We start from the raw sequence: 21,043 nt of genomic DNA on the forward strand, positions 1-21,043 counted from the left end.
AATAGAGTTCATGTGTACGCGCGCGCACACACACACACACACACACATATAGTATTTTTAAAAGGTGTATACCTTGCCAGCCCTGAAATATCTTCTGAGGTATTTGTGGATCCAACTGTGCCCTGTTGGGTTACAGCCATCAATATTTCACAACCCCCACACACTGTTGGTAGACTCAGGCAATACTAGGCTGTGAAGTGGTGGGTACTTCCAAAATGAGCGTTTGTTTACGTGCTTTAATTTGGAAAGCTTAATACGTATCAATATTTTTAAGAAAGAAAGAAAAGCCATGAAAAGAGCTTGGCTGTTGGAATAAGCTGTTTTGTTTTCTAAAAGGTTGAAAGTGTATGAAATGAAAGACTAAATGAAATGGAAAGACTCTGTTTTGAAGAGAGGACGAATGTTTATTTTAAAATCCTATTCCAGACCTGTGGGGATGTAATTATTGTCTTTTCTTGATAAAGATGTGGAACGACTCCATAGAAACGGTTTGTAGTAAAATGAAGCCTCTGCTCTTGGACTGCCAAGCCATGTTGATGTGTGGCCATTTACCTCAGAGGTAGTTCTCTGTGAACTCTTTGTCTATCACACACATGCAATGGAATTTAAGACAATTAGCCCTGTTGTTGATTTCACTACCATCTTGCGGGATGAGCTAGCAAGTTGCATTTAGTTATGGCCTTGCATGGGACTGGCAGGGAAGCAGCAGACGCTGGCTTCTCCTGGAGTCTTTCGGCCCTCTTAAAGGCTGGTGCGCAAGTGTGATTCCTTGTCCTGCTGTCTCCACCTTCAGCCCATGCTCACACTCGTTCTCACTCACTAATTGCCAGAGGGACCCACAAGAGCCCTTGATGCTTAGGCTTGGTTCTTGCCAGGATAGCCTCTTTCAGAGTCCTGCCCTGTTTCCTGAGGGGACAAGGGACAGACTGCCTTCAAAACACACACCGAGGCATGAACACACCTTCCACCATAAACAAATAAACAAACGTAAAAAAAATTTTTTAATATGCCTTACCGTCATTCTTTTTTTCCCTTCCTTCCTTTTCCCTTTCCACCCCAACACAGATGAACAGCATACAGCTTCTTGAGGGTGGGTGCTGGTCCCGGTGCCTCCCTCAGTGTCCCCGGAGTGGGCAGAACTGGGTGTCAGTGACTTGGATTAAACCTTCATTTCAAGAGAGGGGAAATGAAGACCAGTACAGGACGTAGCTGCCCTCTGTCCTTTCAGGATAAATGGAGTCATCCTAGCCAGTGGCAGTGGCAGCGCTGTGGAGGCATCCCCTGGTCCCAGATGCTCTTGTCCCCTTCCCTTTATGCTACTCAGAAATACTGGAAAATACTGGCTGGGGTGGCTCACACCTTTAATCCCAGCACTCGAGAGGCAGAGGCAGAAAGATCTCTGTGAGTTAAAGGACAGCCTGGTCTACAGAGCAAGTTCCAGGACAGTCAAGGCTAAATAGAGAAACCCTGTCTCAAAAGAAAGATGAGGGAGAGAGAGAGAGAGAGAGAGAGAGAGAGAGAGGGGGGGGGGGGGAGTCTTCGAAAAAAAGGAGATTCACACTATTGGGAAACTAAAACCTTGCTGCAGGTAGTATCATCACAACTGAGAGCCATACTTGTTCCCAAGCCCCACACACTGTAAGTTGGCAGAGTTACTATAGGATTAGAACGTATTCTTGACTCTTAGCAGTTAAACTCACAACAGCATATAGCAGAGCGGTGTGCCATTTGTCATATGACAGAAGGAGCCACTTTTCCTTATGCTTGAAAAACTACTTCCTACCCTACCTGGTTTATGGGTTTATTTTTCGCTAAGGGATTGAAACCTGATGCATGTTCCCCATCTGTAGTCATGCTAGCGACTTGCAGCAGGATTAAAAACCACTAGTGTGCGTGGTGCTGGATCACAGTACTAAGAGGGGCGGTGAGTGCCTGCATGTTAGATCTTAATACTTTAATTCACATGTGTTCAGAACATTTATAGGTCACATCGCAGTGTCGGAGGGCTGGACACCATGGCTTTAAAGAGAGGCAGAGCTTGCATATTTTCACCGCATCACAGCTGATGTCCTGGGTCTGTTGAATATAGCTTTCCATCCAGAACTTAGTCTGGAGCAGCTTAACACGGATGTGAGGACCCGGAAGCAGGGAGATGAACCTTGCCATGCTAGAGTGGAGTGTGATCCCTGCTAGTGCCTGTGACGTCAGCCGCACAAAGGGAGAAAAGAACCAAGGGCAAAAAGTGGATGGGAAATAGTGGGAGAGGAGGAGGGGAGTGAAAGCAGACAAGGCAGTTGGAGGTGAGAGGTGACGATAATGTGAATTCAGACACCTAGAGAGCAGAGACCTGAGGAAAACCCGGAACAATAGCACCAGGAAGAGGAACCCTTGTGGGTAGCTGGGATATGGCCCTCTCCACGTGAGGTGGAGGCTCTCCCGGAGCTGGTGAGGATGTGCTGTGCCTGAGGGGACACCCAGAGCTATTGTCTCCCCATCACCAACATGGTAGCCTTGTCCTTTGCTCGGCTGTGTGGTTTACACAATCCTAGCATCATAAAGAGCATCACTAGGTATCCAGTGCCTGAGGCAGGCCTTATAATTCTCTTAAATAAAAACTGTCCTAGGTGTGACAGCAGAAGACCTCACCTTCATCTCTCTCCAAAGCAGCATCTTCCCCTTTTCTGGGCCCAATGAAGGGAACATAGGCAGACATGTATGAAGCTCAGAAATAGAGCCTCTGGAGAAAGCAAGTCCTTCACAAACACCCAGGGTAGCATCAGAGCGCAGAGGCTGGACTCTGAGCTAGTGCTTCAGCGAGTATGAATAGAAAGAAGAACCCTAGGTGCCATGGCACCATTGTGAAACCCCAGAGAAGAATCTAGATGGGCTTGAGGTCTCTTCTCCATGGCGACAAAGAGCATGCCAGCATGCTACTTGGAAGTGTTTCCCATGCCCGAGACTGGATCCTCATGGGGCTTTACAGAGACAGCTGCGGACACTCCCACAGATCCTTCCTTACCTGGCATCACTGTGGTTCTGGCAGTGGCCTCACCCACCCTTGCCCCATAGAGAGACAGGCTGAATGAACCTCGCGTGGGACCAGAGTGAGGATTCGGGGCCTTGAGTGGGAGCAAACCGCCCCCATGAAGTTTTAATGAGCTGTGTCTCTGAAGGTCTTGTTTTAAGTGGCTGTCACCCTGAGTCTCTGGGCAGCTCGTGGAGTCAGCAATGTAGGAAGGAGCTGAACAGCAAATGAGAAGAGGCAGAGCTGAGCTTGCCCACACTAGAAAGGTAGAGACACACACACAGGCAGCTCTAATCTTAGACCAAAGAGCTCAAATTTTGTTGGGATACCAAGAGAAGAGCTGTCCCTTTGGGGATGTCTATACTCAGAATGTCAGTTTGTTCCTTTACAACAAGAGACTATGATAAAGAGAGAGAGAGAGAGAGAGAGAGAGAGAGAGAGAGAGAGAGAGAGAGAGAGAGAGAGAGAGAGACCAGCGTTCTTCTCCCTCATGCAGAGCCGGTGCTCCCTCTGTCCAAGGCCTAGCTATCTGGACAGGCATCGCATAATCAGAACACCAGTTAAAGTCGTCCATGGAACCAGAATTGCTGACTACAGGGCATTCTAGATGTGTCTGTCATAGTTCTCGTGTAAGACTTGGACTCACGTGCACATGCTCTGTTAAAACATGCTGTCTTTTACATTTCTGTTTAGGAGTATGTGTGTGCCTGCATGTCTGTTAGCGCATCCCATGCATGCAGACCCCCCTGGAGGCCACAAGAGGGCGTTAGAGCGCCTGAAACTGGACCTTCAGGATGTTGTGAGACGCCCAATTAGTCCTCTGCAGGAGCAGCATCTCTTGTGGATGCTCCAAAATGGCTTCCTTAGAGGACGCTAATGATTTAACGTGACACGATTCCATTAAATTTTATCTTGTATGGTGTCTTCTGTGGCCAGTGCATTCATTTGTTTGTTTGTTCATTGAAGTTATTTCAGACCAGAGAACAAGACTGCCCATCTATTAGGGGAAAATGTTTTGAAAGTATGCATGGCACCAACGGGAATGTCTAAACCACACAATGGAGCTTTGGTTTATCCTACCTGGGGTTAATGTCCATGCGTAGTCCAGAGATGCTGTTTGTCATGCAAGGCTTGTGAGTGCAGCTGGGTCTAAGCCAATAGAGGGGTGACCTCTGGCCAAGTGCTCGCCCGCTTTCTCTGGAATTGTCCAAATGCAGTCAGCTTTAAAAATACTTTTCTTCAACACCCAGAAAAAGCCACAGTAATTACTCCGCCGAGGTCTGTTTCTGCTGGCCAGACTCTCCTCCCTCCTCCTCCCCTCTTTCCTCCCCTCCTTCTCCTGCTGCTGCTTTCTGGGACTTGCTCTGTCCTTTTTATTTATGTAGTCTGTGGCTGTATGTCTCTTTGGTATGTGTATTTCAGCTGTATGCTCAAATCTGTCTTCCAAGCTCCAGACTTGGTAGATGTAACTGATACCAGACCATTCTGCTTGGGCAGACACAGGCACCCCACATCAGTCTTCCTGGGTAACAGCACTGAGTGTCAGTGTTGTTCATGCCTAAGGGAGCCCCAGTGGGTACCACCCTGGCCCATCCCCAGATCTTAGGCATTCGCTTACCAGTTAGACCCTAACTGCATATCTCTCTCTCTCTCTCTCTCTCTCTCTCTCTCTCTCTCTCTCTCTCTCTCTCTCTCACACACACACACACACACACACACACAAACACACACACACACAAACACACACACACACACACACAAACACACACACACACACACACACACACACACACACTATCCTGTCCCAGCAGCCACAGGTTATCCACACAGGAGTCTCCTAGAAAACCCCTAACCCCAATTCCTGCTACCCACACACTCAGCCTCTGCCTGACACTAGGGCAACCATCCTCAACAGAATCTGAACACTAGTGTAAAGGAACCAGAACACTCCACCTATCCGAAGGCCCATGAGCCCTATGACCATCCCACAAGCCCACATCCCACAATGCCCCAGCTGGGTAAGCATCACGTTTCAATGCCTTCTGGCTTCGGCTCTCAGCCTCTGGCTCCTCTCTCTACTTCGCATTCTGGTAAGCATACCTCAGAGAAGCCTCCCATCCCCCACTCCTCTAGCCTCTTTCCATACTCTTCCTCGGCATTAAAGACCTGTGCTGTCATGGCAGATGTATGTGTGGGCTTATTTGGAGATGTCTCTGCCCTGTCTGCAGATAAGCTCCAAGGGGGCAGTTCTTTCTCTCTCGTGGGGCTTCCCCAGCTGTAACACTTACGGACAACACTGGTCCGGGAGGGAAACAAACTCAAGATTCCTCTTAGGAATCCATCATCACCTCTGTTCTTGTCTTCTCTTTGGAGGATGAGGAATCATTTTTAATCTCTCTTGTTCTTCTGGCTCTATGATGAGTTCAGTGCTCATAAAAAAGACAAGGTTTTCTTCACCTGATCTAAAGTAGATGAAATCCGTGGCTCTCCCCTCATACCTCTCAGAAGGGCATTGTGTTTCAGGACTAGAAAAGGGGCTCACTGGGCAAGGTACTTGCCACATACCTGTAATCTTCCAGTAGCTTAGGGAATGAGAACCGTGGGGCTCACCAGCCTACCAGCTTCGTGTGGCAAATTGACCAGAGAGAAACCCTCTCTTGGGGGTAAAAAGATGGGGAGCAACTGAAAAAGACCCACAATTGACTTCTGACCTCCAAATATATGAACACAGACACACAACATGTATGCGCACGCACACATGTACACACATATACATGCATGCACATACACGCACACACTCCTTTGCAGACCCTCAAGGTATGTATGTTTTTAAATGTTGAATCTGCCATCAAGTAAACTTCTCACAGACTTGCGCCTGTCGCAGAGCAACTTAGCATCCTTGTGTTTCCTCGGCAAAGAGTTTCGGGCCTTTCCTGCACCCTAGAGCCGTAGCCTTCATCCCTGTGTTTTCCTCTAACTCACAGTAAGAAACATGTTTTTCAGTGAGCACCCGGTGAGCCCCAGTTCAAAGGCAAAGTCTTGAGAAGTAGTCCTTACTCTGTGGGATGCCTGGGGCGGCCTTTCATGTTCTTTTATGGAGATGGTCTCGACCCACTAACCTACTGACCTCTTCCACTAGTTGACTCTGACCTTTGGTTAAAAGAACCCAAGGTTAAAGGGCAAGCAAAACCACTTCCCTTCTAAGTAACCGGCTGAGCTATGCCAGGAGAGCCACAACACTTAGCCACCTACAGCTGGACTGTTAAGGCTGTGCTGCTGAGACCCTAAGGATGTCACATTAGCCTGCCGTATAGGAAAACCACTCTGTGAAAGGTGCCTGCTGGCCTGTGCGCCTACAGTAACACAACTTTTAAATTAGTTGTTGAAATAAGTTGCTTTAGCTCCTATGATCTACACTTCTAGGTCTGGCATTCCTTTCCCTGCTATCCAGGAGCAGGGTTTCAGGAAATGGTGGGTCGCTCTGGAGGGAGCAGGTTGGTGCAGGCTGGTAGTTTCCATCAGATTCTCAAAGCATTGGGAAATGAAAAGCCGGTTAAGAGCCACAGCCCTAGAGTTTAACACCGTTTCCAGCCCTTTAAAAGCAGAGCGGAGGAGAGGCAAGGCAGCTTGGTGTGTCGCTGATCCTTCCTCTGTGGTTTTCCTGACCCCTTCCGACATCCTATCCTTCTTCCATCTCTTGTTCCCAGCATGCCTTTGTCCGGTTGGCCTCACCCGGGCTATAACAATGTCAGCAGCCTGAAGTCGCCCCACGCCCAGGACCAGGGACTCTGTGATTGGCAGCATTGGGTGGACTGCAGTGAATTCAGGCTGAGCAGGGAGGGCTTTTCCTGCCTCCGGTTGCCCTGTGGATCTGTTGCAGGCTGCCCTTAGGTTTAACTCCTGCTCTCAGAGTCCTCCCTAGGCTTTGGTCTTACAAGTCCTCCAGGAACGCTTCAGAAACGCCAGCTGGACCTCTCTGTATTCATCAGCCCCAGCTCAGAAACTCTCATTTCCAGACCATTAAACCATGACTGGTTTCAGAAGTGTATCATTTGTCCACTCACACAGTCCAAGGTGGAAGGCATGCCCTGCTGGAAACATCTCAAAGTTCTGAACTGCTTTTATATAAACTGTCCCATGAGTCCATTCCAGAGAGGGCCCCATAGAACGTGCAGACCACGAGAGAGAGCCTTCTGTCTGTTCTGCTGGGAGCCTTGGTTTAGAGAATTGTTTAAGCTCTCCCGCCTAGACCACAGTGACTCAGGGGAGTGTTTGCCAGCTTGACATGATCAACAGAAAACAAAAACAGCCCCCTGTGTTGAGAGTCTAAGAAGCCTACGCAGACCCAAGTCTGCTGCCATGACTACCTTACATGCACTTTGGAGTTCCTGGCTGCTTTCAGAGCCACCAATTAGTTCTGGCCTAACCTGGGTCCCCCAGAGCCTCTTTATTTATAGTTTCTCTGTCGAGGCCCGCCAGCACTTCCCCATTTTCTTAGAGCAGTCACAGTTGACTTCAGTTCTTAAAATGGAATCGTGGTATGCGAGCTGGAAAGAGCTTTGGGTGACATTACTCAACAGGCAAAGAGCCAGGACCGAAATTCAGGACACTGACTTAGGGACCCGTGTCCTTTCAACAGAACACCACTGTTTGATAACAGCCCAGACCACACACATCCAGGGTCGTTACGACAAACATGTCCTGCCTAGCTGCAGATTGGTCGGATGCTGGGAGTCGTCGCTGTTGTTATAAGCCAGTTTAGAAAACAGAGACACAAGGCGGAAAGTTTGTGTACCACAGATGCAGGTGCAGCTGCTGCGGTTCTGAGAGGAAGAGAAAGGGAGAGTTGGGGGGGGAGTCTTCCTTCGGAATCCCGGCCTGCAGAACTTTCAGCAACACAGACACATGGGGTGCACCCAAGGGGAACAGAGCTGGGCACCTTTACTGAGAACCACCCAGGGAACACAGGCCTAGAAGCTGAAATCTCATTTGTATTGGAAAGTCCTCCTGGCAACAGTGTTGTGGACACACTGAAGGGGGCTGAAGGGAAGAGGGGACAGTGGTTCATAAAAGAAGGGATAAAGACGCATGGGCTGTGGTGACCTTCAGAAACAGGAATGAAAAGCTAGAAAAGACTGGGAATGCACACTACTGTTCCTGTTGACTGCCCGGGTATGAGGACTAATCGGGCATAGAGAACAGAAATGAGTAAGTGCCCTCCAGTGGGCACCTGGGTGTGCATTGCACTGCAGGCTACAAGACAGGTTCATGAGGACAGAAAGAGCAAAGCGGGGGTGAGGGTAGGGAATAGCACTTAGCCCCTGCCAGATGGGACAGATCTGGGCAGTGAGGTAATCATCAACCAGCTTAAGTCCATCCTTGGGGTATTGACCTGTATTTCAATAGGGAGGACTAGAGCCAGGGCTAGAGGTCTGCAGAGTTTAAAAGACATGGCCAACTGGGAACTGGTTGATCTGTAGTATCTTAGGTCTGGTTCTGCCGTGTAGCTCTATAGAAGTCATTATCTCTCAAGGGGACATGCAATGATTGTCCCTGTTTGAAGCGAGGTGATCTGTGGGGTTCTGATGTCCCTGAGGTCTAAGGTGATTTAGGTCAAGGACAATGATCTGTGAGGTTCTGATGTCCCTGAGATCTAAGGTGATTTAGGTCAAGGACAATGACTAGGGACTTTCGAGTGCCTTTTGCAGGGGTTGTGAGGAGCAGGGCGTTTTGAAAGCGGATAGTAAGATAGCTCCTTACTGAGGCTCTGCTCCTCAGCCTTGAACGGGATGAATCAGGCAAGCTCTCGCAGAGTTTAGACAGGTGATCCTTGAGTGGAGTGATCTGCATGCTCGTAGGTAGAGTCTGACCCTCGATTTTAAAACAGAGATAGTAGGCTTTTGTTGTGTTTGTAGCTATCAACTAAGGAGTCGGGAGATAGCAAAAATGACTTCTAAGTAGCTGGGACAGCATGACTTGCATCCAAATGCTGCCCCCTCCAGTACCTGCCTGCCTCTTCTCTTTGAGGCATAAATTTATTACCAATGGAAATCTGGAGTTAGAAACAGATGACAAACCTAGACAATTTGCGGAGACAAATAGACATGATTTGACATGATAGATGACTGGAGGGACCGTCCTTGTCCATCACTCAAACTCCTTTAAAACACAGCAAAAGCCAGTGAGCTGGCCTGGGCCTGTGAGACCACAGGGATGGGGAGGAGAGGGACATGTTAAAATGGGCCACACAGCTACCCAAGGTGATGCTGACCATGAGACCACAGGGATAGGGAGGAGAGGGACACGTTAGAATGGACCACACAGCTACCCAAGGTGATGCTGAACCGTGAGACCACAGGGATAGGGAGGAGAGGGACACGTCAGAGTGGACCACACAGCTACCCAAGGTGATGCTGACTGTACCGTAAAGGCACCAAATCTGCATTTCCTAGTCGCTTTTATGTTGAAAAGTTTTACTTGGTTTTTTTTGTTTGCTTTAAGAAGTAAATTTGAAAGCCAAAGAATCTTAATTTGTAAGACACTGGAGAGATACCAAGATGTTAAAAACCCATACAGGCATAAGACATGGTATCTTTGGGTTTAAATTTTCCACCCCAAACATACCTCTGAATTTATCCACCTTTCTAAGTAAATCCCCATCAGAAGCACTGTAAACCTACATGGTTAACACATGTGATTTTGGTTTTCCAGAAAATTAGATAGAACTCATTTGGGGAAAGGAGGCTGAGAAGAAAAGATATGGGAAGAAATTTCCTAGCTGGTGCCTGCTTGGCCCTACAGACCCAGCTATTGTCTCCACTGAACAGCTCTGTCTGTATTAAGAGCTTCATTTCCTCACTGTTCCCCTGACTGAGATTAAGGCTCCCCCTTCTGGGGCTGAAAGGCTTCTCATTCAAGGGTGGAAACTTCTAGACATGGACTGGTGTTTACCACTGAAAGAAGCACACTGCCCCAGTTCAGCACTATGCCACACAACCGCATTCCTGTGGGTTTCTGGGCCTGGAGCCCACATAACCCTTGAAAAGGCGCAGCCAACCAGGTGCTCCAGAAGAGGCAGGCCAGCCACTCGGCACACAGACCAGCAGAGAGCTGGCATTAGAGGCGGCAGCCCCAGAAAGAAGATCAGACTTTGGTTCACCACCTGCTCCCAGGGCCATGTCTTCACCTGTAGAATGGAACAGTGGCATTGGTCCATTGCACCATGTGGTGATTAAATAGTAAGAATGGGGCAGGAGAGACGGTTCAGTTGGGAAAATCCTTGCCTTGTAAGTTGGGTCCCTGGCAGATGTGTAAAAATGGTGGAGGTGAGATGGTGCATGTTTGTAACCCCGGGGCTGGGCTTGTAGAGACAGAAGAATTCCCAGGACTTGCTGGCTAGCCAGTCTCACCTAATTAGTGAGATCCAGACCACTGAGAGACCCTGCCTTCAAAGAAGGTGGACGGAGCTGGGTGGTGGTGGCGCACGCCTTTAATCCCAGCACTTGGGAGGCAGAGGCAGGCAGATCTCTGTGAGTTCGAGGTCAGCCTGGTTTACAAGAGCTAGTTCCAGGACACAGGGCAGGCTCTAAAGTTACAGAGAAACCCTAGCTGGAAAAAACAAACAAAAAAAAACCAACCAAACAAAAAAAGGTGGACGGCAGACAGCAGCAGACAGCATTCCTGGATGACACCCAAGGGTGTTCTCCAACCCCCACATGCATGCAAGCATGCACACACACACACATGCACATATACACATAAGCATATACACACACACACTAAAATAAAATAAAATAAAATAAAATAAAATAAATAGCACTATTCATACTGAGTGCTTTGTACAGTGCCTGGATCCTGGCAAGGTGGGAGCAAAGGCCGTATAAAAGTCAGAAGAGTCTCAAAGGGACGGGGGCAAGCATGCTCTTCCCAAGCCTTCCCAGCCTCGAGTGCAATGGGAAGCCACTGAAACTCTCAGTGATGGAGACCCTGAGTCACTAAGCTCCATTTCCAGCCGTTCCTGTAGGGTTGCTTTAGGGGAGCTGTGTAACCCATAAGGCCAGGTAATGATGCGTGTCCCTGTCTCTCAGCATCTGACCTAAAGCACAAACAAAAGATACCTTACCTGGGGAAATCCTTCTGACTGTGGAGGTGAAAGGGCCTGAGGCTTACAGGAAAGCAATTTTCCACTTCGAATCTTTAAAAACATTTAACTTAATTTGGATGCAATTAAACATTTGGATTAGAAGTTTTTAATCTCCGCTGTGGTTCCCAAGCTCTCTGGTGCCACAGAATTCTCAAGTCACTTTATGGGACTAAGACTGCTCATTCCTGTGACTAGGGGAGGAGAATTCTACCTGAGTGGTGGCATGAATGCATTTAATCCCAGCATTCAGGGAGGCAGAGGCAGAGGGATCTCTGTGAGTTCAAGACCAGCCTGATCTACATAAGCACATTTCAGGCTAGCCTAGGCTGATCAATGAGACCTTGTCTCTAAAAAGAAGGGGGGCAAGTATCCAGGCTACTCACTTTTCTCAGAGCTCCCTGGGCTGTGATATGGCGAACAGGAGAGACGGCAGAGGTCTGTTGTCCAATGATAGGAAGCAGTGTTTCTAACTGGAACTATGTATGTGGCCGGAAGCTTCCTGTAATCATTAATAAATTAAGGCTCCAGTGTAGGAGCCTATGTCCTTTTCCCGAGTGATGTCTCCCTGTGACACCATCGGGAGCTTGCTTGGGAGCTGAGGCTGGCGGCTTGGTACCCAGCATCCTCTGGGTCTCACTAGGGAAGAGCTTTTAAACAGAGCCAGCTTTCCGCATTCATTCATCTCTAACAGTTGATTCATGACACCAGCTGGCCACCTTGCTTGCTCAGTGGATTATCACCCCCGACTTCTCCGGGCATGGCCATATACTGAGGCCCCTTGTATTTCCCTGTGGTTGACACACCCACCATCTTCCCCTTCCACCTTGCTCAAGGCCATCAGTTGCCCACCAGGACATTCCTAAGCCTGCTACAGGCACTGAAAGTCATTTAATGCATATCTATTACAAGTCTCTGGAGTTATAGAGATGATTATATAAGTCCCTACCCTGCCCTCGGGAATCATGGAGGATTAGGAGGGCGGGGTGAGAAGCAAGCCCTCAGACCGCTGCAGGACCACAGAATGCCACCAGAGGAGTGGTCAGGATGCCCTGGCCAGCTAACTCACCGTTTTACAGAATATTCTCGAGTTTCTAACCACACCACCTGTGGAAGTCCTGGTGGTATCCAGGTATATTCAGTGCTCTAGGAAATACCTATTAAATTGGAGCCTAGTCAATATTTTGACTATTGAGAACAAATAAAAACCAACATGGTTTCAAATAAAAGTAGGGCAGAGCCCACGGGACCTGCTCAAGGTTTGGACGTGGTTGGAGACAGAAGGATGAGGTCAGCGGTAGTGTATGGGTTTCAGAGTTGGGTAGCGGGCTGGATAGTAGTCTAGAGAGGCTCATATTTGGTAAAGAGTTACAGGAAGCATCCTGGGAGAAGGCATAGCTGAGACACCAGCCAGGTCAAGCAGCTATCTGTTGCTGAAGGTGGGAAGCAGCTTTCTGGTCACTGTTGAGCCTTCAGATGGAAGAGTTGCCCATGCACGGGGTCCATAGTGAAGATGAAGGAGCACGCCAACCCCCTCTAGCTCATGGGCAGGGAAAGGGAAGAAGGGGTGCCGTGAGCACACACTGGGGTAACAGAGTAGATAGAAGCTCCGGGCCCCTTTATGGGCTCTTGATACCATGCTTTCCAGGTCCACAGAGGGGCCTGGGAGCTTCAGATCCAGCAGCCATCGTGAACTCAGCATCTGCAGAAGACGTGAGAAACAGTCCATGGCAAACAGCTCGGTGCGCCTAAAGTTCCAGTCACACTTGTCAGTCAAGGCAATTTCCAGCAAGACACATCTCTAAGGGAAATGGCTTCCAGGCCAGGCTTTGGGGGAGCCAGGTTCCAAGTCCCACCCTGAAAGCGCTGGCTTCCCAGAGGCCTCCTGGAACCCACAAGACGCATTGGGTCATCCTTGGCCGGCTGTCTTTCTACTGTTAAGAGAGCCCACATCTTGGCTTGGCAGATTTAAAGATTTCTGAGCTAAAATTAAAAGGCCAACCCTGTGGAAATGGGCCCATGGCATAAAACCTTGTCCTCTGGAGGCTTCTTTCTAGATGCGAATGGCTCCTCTTCCCTTCCCATGTGGCTTTTGCCCAGAGCCATTTCCCTGCAGCTTAGAGGTTTCCTCTCTACACAGGCCCTGCAGAGCCGGGTGCACTACTGAAGGCAGATACTGGCCCCACGTGTGTTTATGTGCTCCTGGCTTCTGCTCTCACTCCCGTTTTCTAAACTCAGCTGTCAAGCAGAAAAGGTGTTACTGGAAATAATAGCTTTATAGTCTTGGGGAACATCTGGCCGGTTCAGATATGTTTTTTCCCCCTTTTGCGGTCTTCATCTTGCAGACCTGCCATTGTATAGATCGCAGACTGATGACTTGGAGAGATGGTGTTTGCTTGTTTAATTTCTGAGTACCTTGTTTTTAGGATCACAGAAAGATTGAAAGGAAAACCCAGGGGTTCCCATGTACCCGCCATCCCTAGGCACAGCCTTCCGTCATCCCCATGCCTACCAGAGTAAGCATGTGTGTTAGGACTGACGCCCCTGTGTTGACACCCTGTCAGAGTTCATGGCTCATTCGAGATTAGAGGCCCTGCAGTCTTGGACAAATAGCCAATGATATAATCGATATCTATTATCACCCAGCAGGTTTTCATGGCCCTGAAGATTTCCCACACTCTGCCTGACTTGCTCGCCTTCCCTTAGCTAGAGTGAGGTAGATTTTATGAAGGTGTTAGCTGACAGCGTGTGATAGTGAGGAACTCCCAGGGCCACACCAATGTAATCACTTTCCTTAAGTATCTCTATCTTATGGGCCATTGGCTCTGTCACCAGGCCACTGAGCTCTGAAATTTGTCTTGCTACTCCCTCTTCAAAGTGACTGCTTTTGCTCATGCTGCTAGCAGACCAGCGTCCCCCGCATTTCCTAGGCTGCCAACCTCACCCCGGTGTCCTTGTGCCTTTTCAGCCAGTGGCACAGAGGGGGCTGGATCCACGACTAGTGGCCCATGGAACTTACCATCTTGGCCACCTCTGTTACGTTTTATTTATAAAGTCACACTTGGCACCTTCCCTTTCTGTTTTGTGAAGCCCATACATAGGATAAAATATGGAAATTAAGTAGGCAGGAGGCTGAGCAAAGAGCCCAAATCAGGGGCTCAGTTGAGAGATGAACATCCCCCAGCTCGCATCAGGCAGTCTGACGTGAGTGGGTTCTTAGGATGACACGGTATAGTTGGTCTGCATAGAAGATCAGCTAACGAATAGGAGATCACACTTTGCTGTCTCTGACAGAGGAAGAACAGATCGAAATGCATTGCAGTGTGAAGTTCCCAAAAGGAGAAGCCATTGGCTTGTGCTTAGGCACAGGGGAGTAATGGCATCCAGCGCCCAAACCTAGCTTGCTGCCATCATGAAGGGCCACAGGCAGCATACATGCCAGGAGATGAAGGATGTCTGAAGGCCCGGCCTCAGGGCTAATCACTTTGATGCTGGCCTGGCTGCCCCTGCACACAGTCTCCCATCTCTTCGTGCCTTGTTTTGTATGTCTTCGAGAAAGAATAGAGACATCACTTTCCTGATAGGAATAAATTGGTGTCTGTGATAAGTTTATGTCAAGTGTTTCTAACCGAGATGGGAGAACAAAGGATTGTCCCTCTGTCCTGCCCTAGACCCATTATAGCTCTCTCTGGAACCACTCGCTGTATCAGGAGGCCACCCACTGACGTACCCAGCCCCAACCCAGCCAAGTCCTTGTCACCGGATGATGTTGGCACCATTTAAGGGAAAATTGTTCTGTGAACACAAAGAGTTGAGTTTTTACTTCTGAGTCTGAGAATGTGTGCTACTGTTTCTTTAAGTAACCATTTGAGGGGAATTCACAGCTGCTGTTTTCAAACACCTGCGGTCTGTTGGAAGCATGATTATGTTCCTGAAATGTATCAATGTTAATAAGTACCTCTCTGAGCAGTCTATTTGGAAATAACATAATATGATATTGTTTTTGCTATATTATTGGAGCATTGTGGGAGGGAGGGGCTCCCTCATATAAGCAGATATTTTATTAATTAAATTCCACTTTTCTTTTCTCTGCCTCTCATTTCAGAACGGTTTGACCACCACTGTCCCTGGGTAGGCAACTGTGTGGGGAAAAGAAACTACAGATTTTTTTATATGTTTATTTTATCCCTGTCTTTTCTGACAGTCTTTATATTTGCATTCGTTATCGCCCACGTCATTCTTCGTAAGTATGCTGCCAAAATCAGATTCCGTATGTAACCATTTGCCCGACTCGAGCTTTTCTGAGTTGATCTTGATTTATAATTTTTGATCATTTCTGGCTTTCTCTTCAATCTCTTTCCCCATCCCCCTCCTCATTTCCAGCCTGCCCACTCCGATTTTCACTTTGCCCGTCTCTCCTCAGCCCTCCCTCTTTCCTCAACCCCATCCTCAAATGGCAGTCTCCAGGTGACCCCTGGACCACCTAGACTAACAGGACTTTCCCCTTGGCATGCATGCCCTCTCCAACCTCAGGGATGTCTGCTGGGGATCCCCCGTAAGGTTCACCCCTCCATTTTGCTCAAGGAACTACAAGCATGATGACAACCATTGAATACTGAGTCTATTTCCCTTATCTACTGACCCATGGTTTGAATATATACATCCCCAGACGAAGAATATGGCTGGGGACATATACTGGATTTTTCATATGCACTCATTGAGATACTCAATTCTCTTCAAGAATATGAACAAACAACCTCTAACATAGAAAGTGAGGTTTGAGTGTAAATGATTTTAATATATTTGCATAAGAAATCAGCATTTTTTTCCCATTGCCATTCTGAACCTTCGTACTGCGTTTCTTTTGTCTCTTAGTCACTCACTTTCCCACAATGGGAAATGATGAGAAAGGAGCTAATTGGCTTTGAACCACAAACCTAAGCCTTTAAACTTTATTGGCGTGTCACTGCCCACATAAGCGAGCAGCTCTGCCTTTCACCCGGTCCTGAAGCATACACGCCCATTAGCAAGCACAAGCCTAGCTCTGGTGTGCCTCTGAAGTTTCTAAGCAGAAAGGCATCACTTTCCTCTCCTGCCAGCATGGATCTCATGAATGGAGCAGGATTAGGCCCCTTTCCCACTTGTTCTGTTCCAGGGGCTTCCTCCCTGTGGGACTGGGGAAGAAGAATAGAGAAGGGCTTCCATTGGTCCCTGCTCCCTTTGGTCTCCACGGCTCCCTGCTCCCATTGGTTTCCATAAGCGTCAGTCAAGGGTGGCCGCTCCATCAGCTACCCTAAGGCTGACAGTGCTCTATACTGCATCGTCCTTGGTTACGATTCTTTTTTGTCCCAGTACGCACAAATCAGGAATACATGCCTGAGAGTCTTGAGTTAGTGAGTTCATGAAAAATGACTAGTCCCCACCAGAGTCCTCTCCCACCTTGGCGCTGGTGCCAACGTGTCTTTGCAGAGACCCTTTTGCTTGGGGTTTTCTGAATCCCAAAATGGCAGAAGTGGAGCCAGGAGCCAGTCTGTGGATTCACGCACAAGAGCAGTGAAGAGAAAGCCGAGAGTGTTAGGCGTTAGGCGCTGTTCTGAAGGAAGCAGTCATTCACACGGACAGGGAGAACACACGCGTGACGCTCAGAAGTAGTGGTTTAGCCATATATATATATATATATATATATATAAATTTATAAACTTTCTTATAAAAGAAAGAGCCCTTGCAAATAAATGAAAAACACCACACACCCAAATTTAACCAGACCCTAAGTCTGTACAGCCCCGCGAATTTCTTCATGTTCAAATCAACATGGCGTAAAATCCACGGTCCTTCCAGAAATTTCTAAATGTTTTCATTTCACACCATCGGATTATATTCCTAGCTTCCGTCCTGCATCCTAGAGCTTTAGGGTTCATTTTCGCTTGCTCAGTTGTCCGTATAAATGCCAGGAAAACGTGTGCACGCACAGTACAATCACACTGTCCTTCATGCTCAGAGCCCTCACAAGCTCTCTCGGTCATACCTGTTCACCTGTCTTCATGCACCCACATGCGCTCTCTCTCTCTCTCTCTCTCTCTCTCTCTCTCTCTCTCTCTCTCTCTCTCTCTCTCTCTCACACACACACACACACACACACACACACACACACACAGAAGTCTGCTGCCTTCCCAGGTTTAGAATAGCGCTCATCCCCATTCACCAATGTATAAGTTTCATTTACCCTGGTTCCTACACTGTGGGGTCTATTTTAGTCTCCTTTTGTTCTGAGGCTGCCTTTGCTAGTGGCCTGCAACTTGTCATTCACCGACTGCACCCGGCTGGATGTGAGGAGAGGGAAGAAGCTTTAAACACCTGTCTTCCCATATTAGTAATCAATGCAGTCCCTCTTGAGCCGCCCTCCCCACCACCTAGCCATCCTTGTGCCTGCACGGTGAGCAGTAGGCCCACAGGGAGGGAGTTCCTGGAGGAGAAATATGAAGTGGAACAAAGCTCCCTCTTTACCTTCACATAGTGGGACATGGGTTGACAGTCACACAGAAAGACCTAGGACACTGCCCCTCACTCATCCCAGCCCACAGCTGGTTAATCGGCATCAAGAAGCAACGGTCGCCACACTAGCTTAACAATTCGCATTCTGTGGCCCAGGCTTGTGTCACTTGAAGCACAGTGGCTTCAGTCAGAAGGGCCCAGAATCATCCCCAAGATAGCATTGACAAGACTTCCGCCTCAGACGTTGGGCTGAAGAGATTTTTCAGTGATAAAGGGCGCTTGCTGTGCTTCCAAAGGACTCCGGTTGGTTCCTAGCACCCACACTGAGCATCAGTGTATAACTCTAGCTCCAAAGGATCCAACTCCCTCTTCTAACCTCCACAGGCATCCACACATGTACCATACACACACACACACACACACACACACACACACGAATAAAAATAAATCTTTAACATTGGTTTAAAATGTGATGGTAATCTATAAAACAGAATTCCTGTCCTCATCAGATAAAGCTGAACTCAAACCCCTCAGTGTTTTCTTGCAGGACTCGATCACAGGACAAGGAAACACCTTCACCCAAAAGAGTCAGGGAATGAACCTTAGCTTTGTTTACTCTGTGTACAAGAAGGAAGACTGTGGGTAGCCAAGTCCCTAAGACCTCTGCTGCCAAATGTTAACAGCTGTGGGCAAAACAGAAGGGATTATGTAGGATTCTGTTTTCCTGTTAAAATGAGGAAAACAAAAGAGCAATCAAAGCTATAATTTATGGAAAAATATACAGACATACATCTGCTTTCATTGAGAAAAAAAATGTCCTGCAGATGTTGGTTCTAATTATGAATCTGCCATCTTCTTGAATGGCTTCAATGAAATCACGATCTCCCGATCAATAAGCTGAGCTTCCTAACACCAAAGATGATCGTTTAATTGATGTCTAGACACCTATTATTCTTATATAGATGAGAACATTGAGCACAGGCAGGCATGAATGTCTGGATACTAAATGTTGGCTTCATTCCCACAGGTTCACAGCAAACGGGATTCCTCAATGCCCTTAAGGACAGTCCAGCGAGATATCCTTTCTGGTGGCTCTGTGGGGACCTTACTTGTGGATTCAGTATTTCACCAACCCCTACACTCTTACCTCTTAATTGCCCTGGCTTTGGCTTTTCTTCTCATAAATCTCCTTCTTATTCATTCTATAAGGCATTGGGAGCCTCATGATAAATGGTATCTGAACATGGCGTCTCCAGACACTCGTGCAGCCCTGTCTAAACTGAAGAGCTCTTTAGCTAGATAGCTATAGACAAAGTCTTGTTGGCCGCTCCCTGCCCTGGAAGCCAGCTGTGATTGGTGCTCCATCAGGTGAGGCTGAGGAGAAGCAGAGCTGTGAGCTCGCCTAAGTTCACTGTGATTGGCAGGTGCTGCTCGCCGGAGAGGGGTGTCTGTTTGGAGCAGGAGGCAGCGGCTGAGGCTCCTGGGCCACTTGAGAGACTTGATGGGGTATCTTGCAGCACTCTCCCGCAAGTGCAGTGACCTATACTGTCTCTAGACATAGAACTCTTTTCCACAAACTTGAAAGGTCAGACTCAAGCCATTTAGACGAGCAGGGACCACTTTCCACCCTATACATACTCCCAAGCAGTGTGTATATCTAAGTACCATGGTATTTTGAATCTTTTTTTAAGATTTTATTTATTTATGATGTCCATGGTGTTTGCTTGCATGTTTGCCCACAGGCCAGAAGAGGGCATCAGATCTCAGTATAGATGGTTGTGAGCCACCATGTGGTAGCTGGGAATTGAACTCAGGACCTCTGGATGAGCAGCCAGTGCTCTTAACCTCTGAGCCATCTCTCTAGCCCAGTATTTTGAATCTTAAAAGAAAAAGTGTCTGCTCACTAAATGCTAAATAGGCTTCTGCTGGTTTGCTGTGGCATCAAAATGGACCTGCTGACCGGGCTCCTCAGGACCCTTTCCCCTTCTGGGTAAATTGCATTTGAACTCTTCATTTTTCTCTTGAGTGATTTCTCAGAGGTGGTAGAGGACACTACCGCATATGTAAACATACTTTCTATAAAGTAAAGGCACCCATGCCGTTGAGCCCTGGGCTGTGGACAAATGCGGTAGTGGGGATATTTAGATAGATCTGTAAACTGTGTGTGTGTGTGTGTGTGTGTGTGTGTGTGTGTGTGTGTGTGTGTGTGTGTGTGTGGTTACCAGGGCATCTTCAGTCGCCAGCTGATAACTCATTAGTGAGTTCTGTATGGTGGAAGAAGACTGGAGCCATACAGATAATGAGCAAAGGGGGGGGGGCGAAGAATAAATTCCACGTGTCCTATCTCCTATTAGTGATCCAGGAAACTGGAGTTAGCAAGAAGAAAGGATGGTTCAATCCAGTGCTCACCTGAGCTACTAAGAACAGGTTCAAGGAGAAATGGCATCCTTTGTTCTACTCCCCAACGCCACCAAAGCGGGCAGTCATAGAGGCAATGTCTGTAGGGATCTTAAGTGAATGAAGCTCACCTGTGTCTTTCACAGCATCAGCCCTGCCTTATGGCATTGGTCCTCACCTTTCCTAACGCTGTGACCCTTTAATACAGTTCCTCATGCTGTAGTGACCCCCAATTATAAAATTATTTCCTTGCTACTTCATAACTATAATTTTGCTACTGTTATGAATCACAACGTAAATATGTGAGATGAAGGACATCTGATGTGCGACCCCCAAAGGGGTCATGACCCATAGGTTGAGAACTGCTGTCTTACAAACCCCAGCCCTAAGTCTGGACACCAGCACACAGTGGGTGAATCTGACCTGTAATACTGCCTGCTTACAGAGCTTTGACTGACGGCAGCGCTGCCTGTAGTTCCCCCTTTCTAGATCTGCAGGCTTCAGAACAGGGCTCTGTTACAAAATGCTTGGCCAAACAGCTCAGGCTTATTACTAGCTAGCCCTTACTTCTAAATTAACCCATTTCTACTCATCTATGTTTTGCCACATGCCTCCTGGCTTTACCTGTGCTCTAATACACCTTGCTCCTCCAGCGGCTGGCTGGCATCTCCCCTGACTCTGCCCTTCTCTTTCCCTGTACCTGTCTTCAGTGTGCCTTTCCTGCCTACCTATATTCTGCCTTGCTATAGGCCAAAACAGATTTTATTATCAGCCAATGAGAGCAGCATATATTCACGGTGTACAGAAGGATTATCCCACAGCAATTCATAGACTGTGCTCTGGTAGGGCAAGGCACAGCATGATGGGAAAAGCATCGCAGTGGGATTCATGGCCCGAGGATGGTGAGAACAAGGAGGGAAACAGTGGTGATTCTGAGGAGGTGTTTTTACATTTCCCATCTCTGTGACAAAGTAGCTCCTCGTGGTGAA

At 48.0% G+C, this 21,043-nt stretch overlaps 1 protein-coding gene across 2 annotated transcripts in view; it reads left to right on the forward strand.

The window, feature by feature from the left end:
* The window catches only part of Zdhhc14 (zDHHC palmitoyltransferase 14), a 247,066-nt gene that overhangs the window by 193,659 nt on the left and 32,364 nt on the right, over positions 1 to 21,043 (forward strand). For both annotated transcript variants that reach the window (XM_075950352.1, XM_075950350.1), the window contains exons 4-5: positions 15,271 to 15,408; positions 18,685 to 18,733. In XM_075950352.1, coding sequence (XP_075806467.1) covers positions 15,271 to 15,408; positions 18,685 to 18,733 — 187 coding nt within the window. The remainder of the gene's footprint in view (positions 1 to 15,270; positions 15,409 to 18,684; positions 18,734 to 21,043) is intronic.

This window comes from Microtus pennsylvanicus, chromosome 1 (assembly GCF_037038515.1).
Source record: "Microtus pennsylvanicus isolate mMicPen1 chromosome 1, mMicPen1.hap1, whole genome shotgun sequence".
Taxonomy (NCBI): Eukaryota; Metazoa; Chordata; class Mammalia; order Rodentia; family Cricetidae; genus Microtus; species Microtus pennsylvanicus.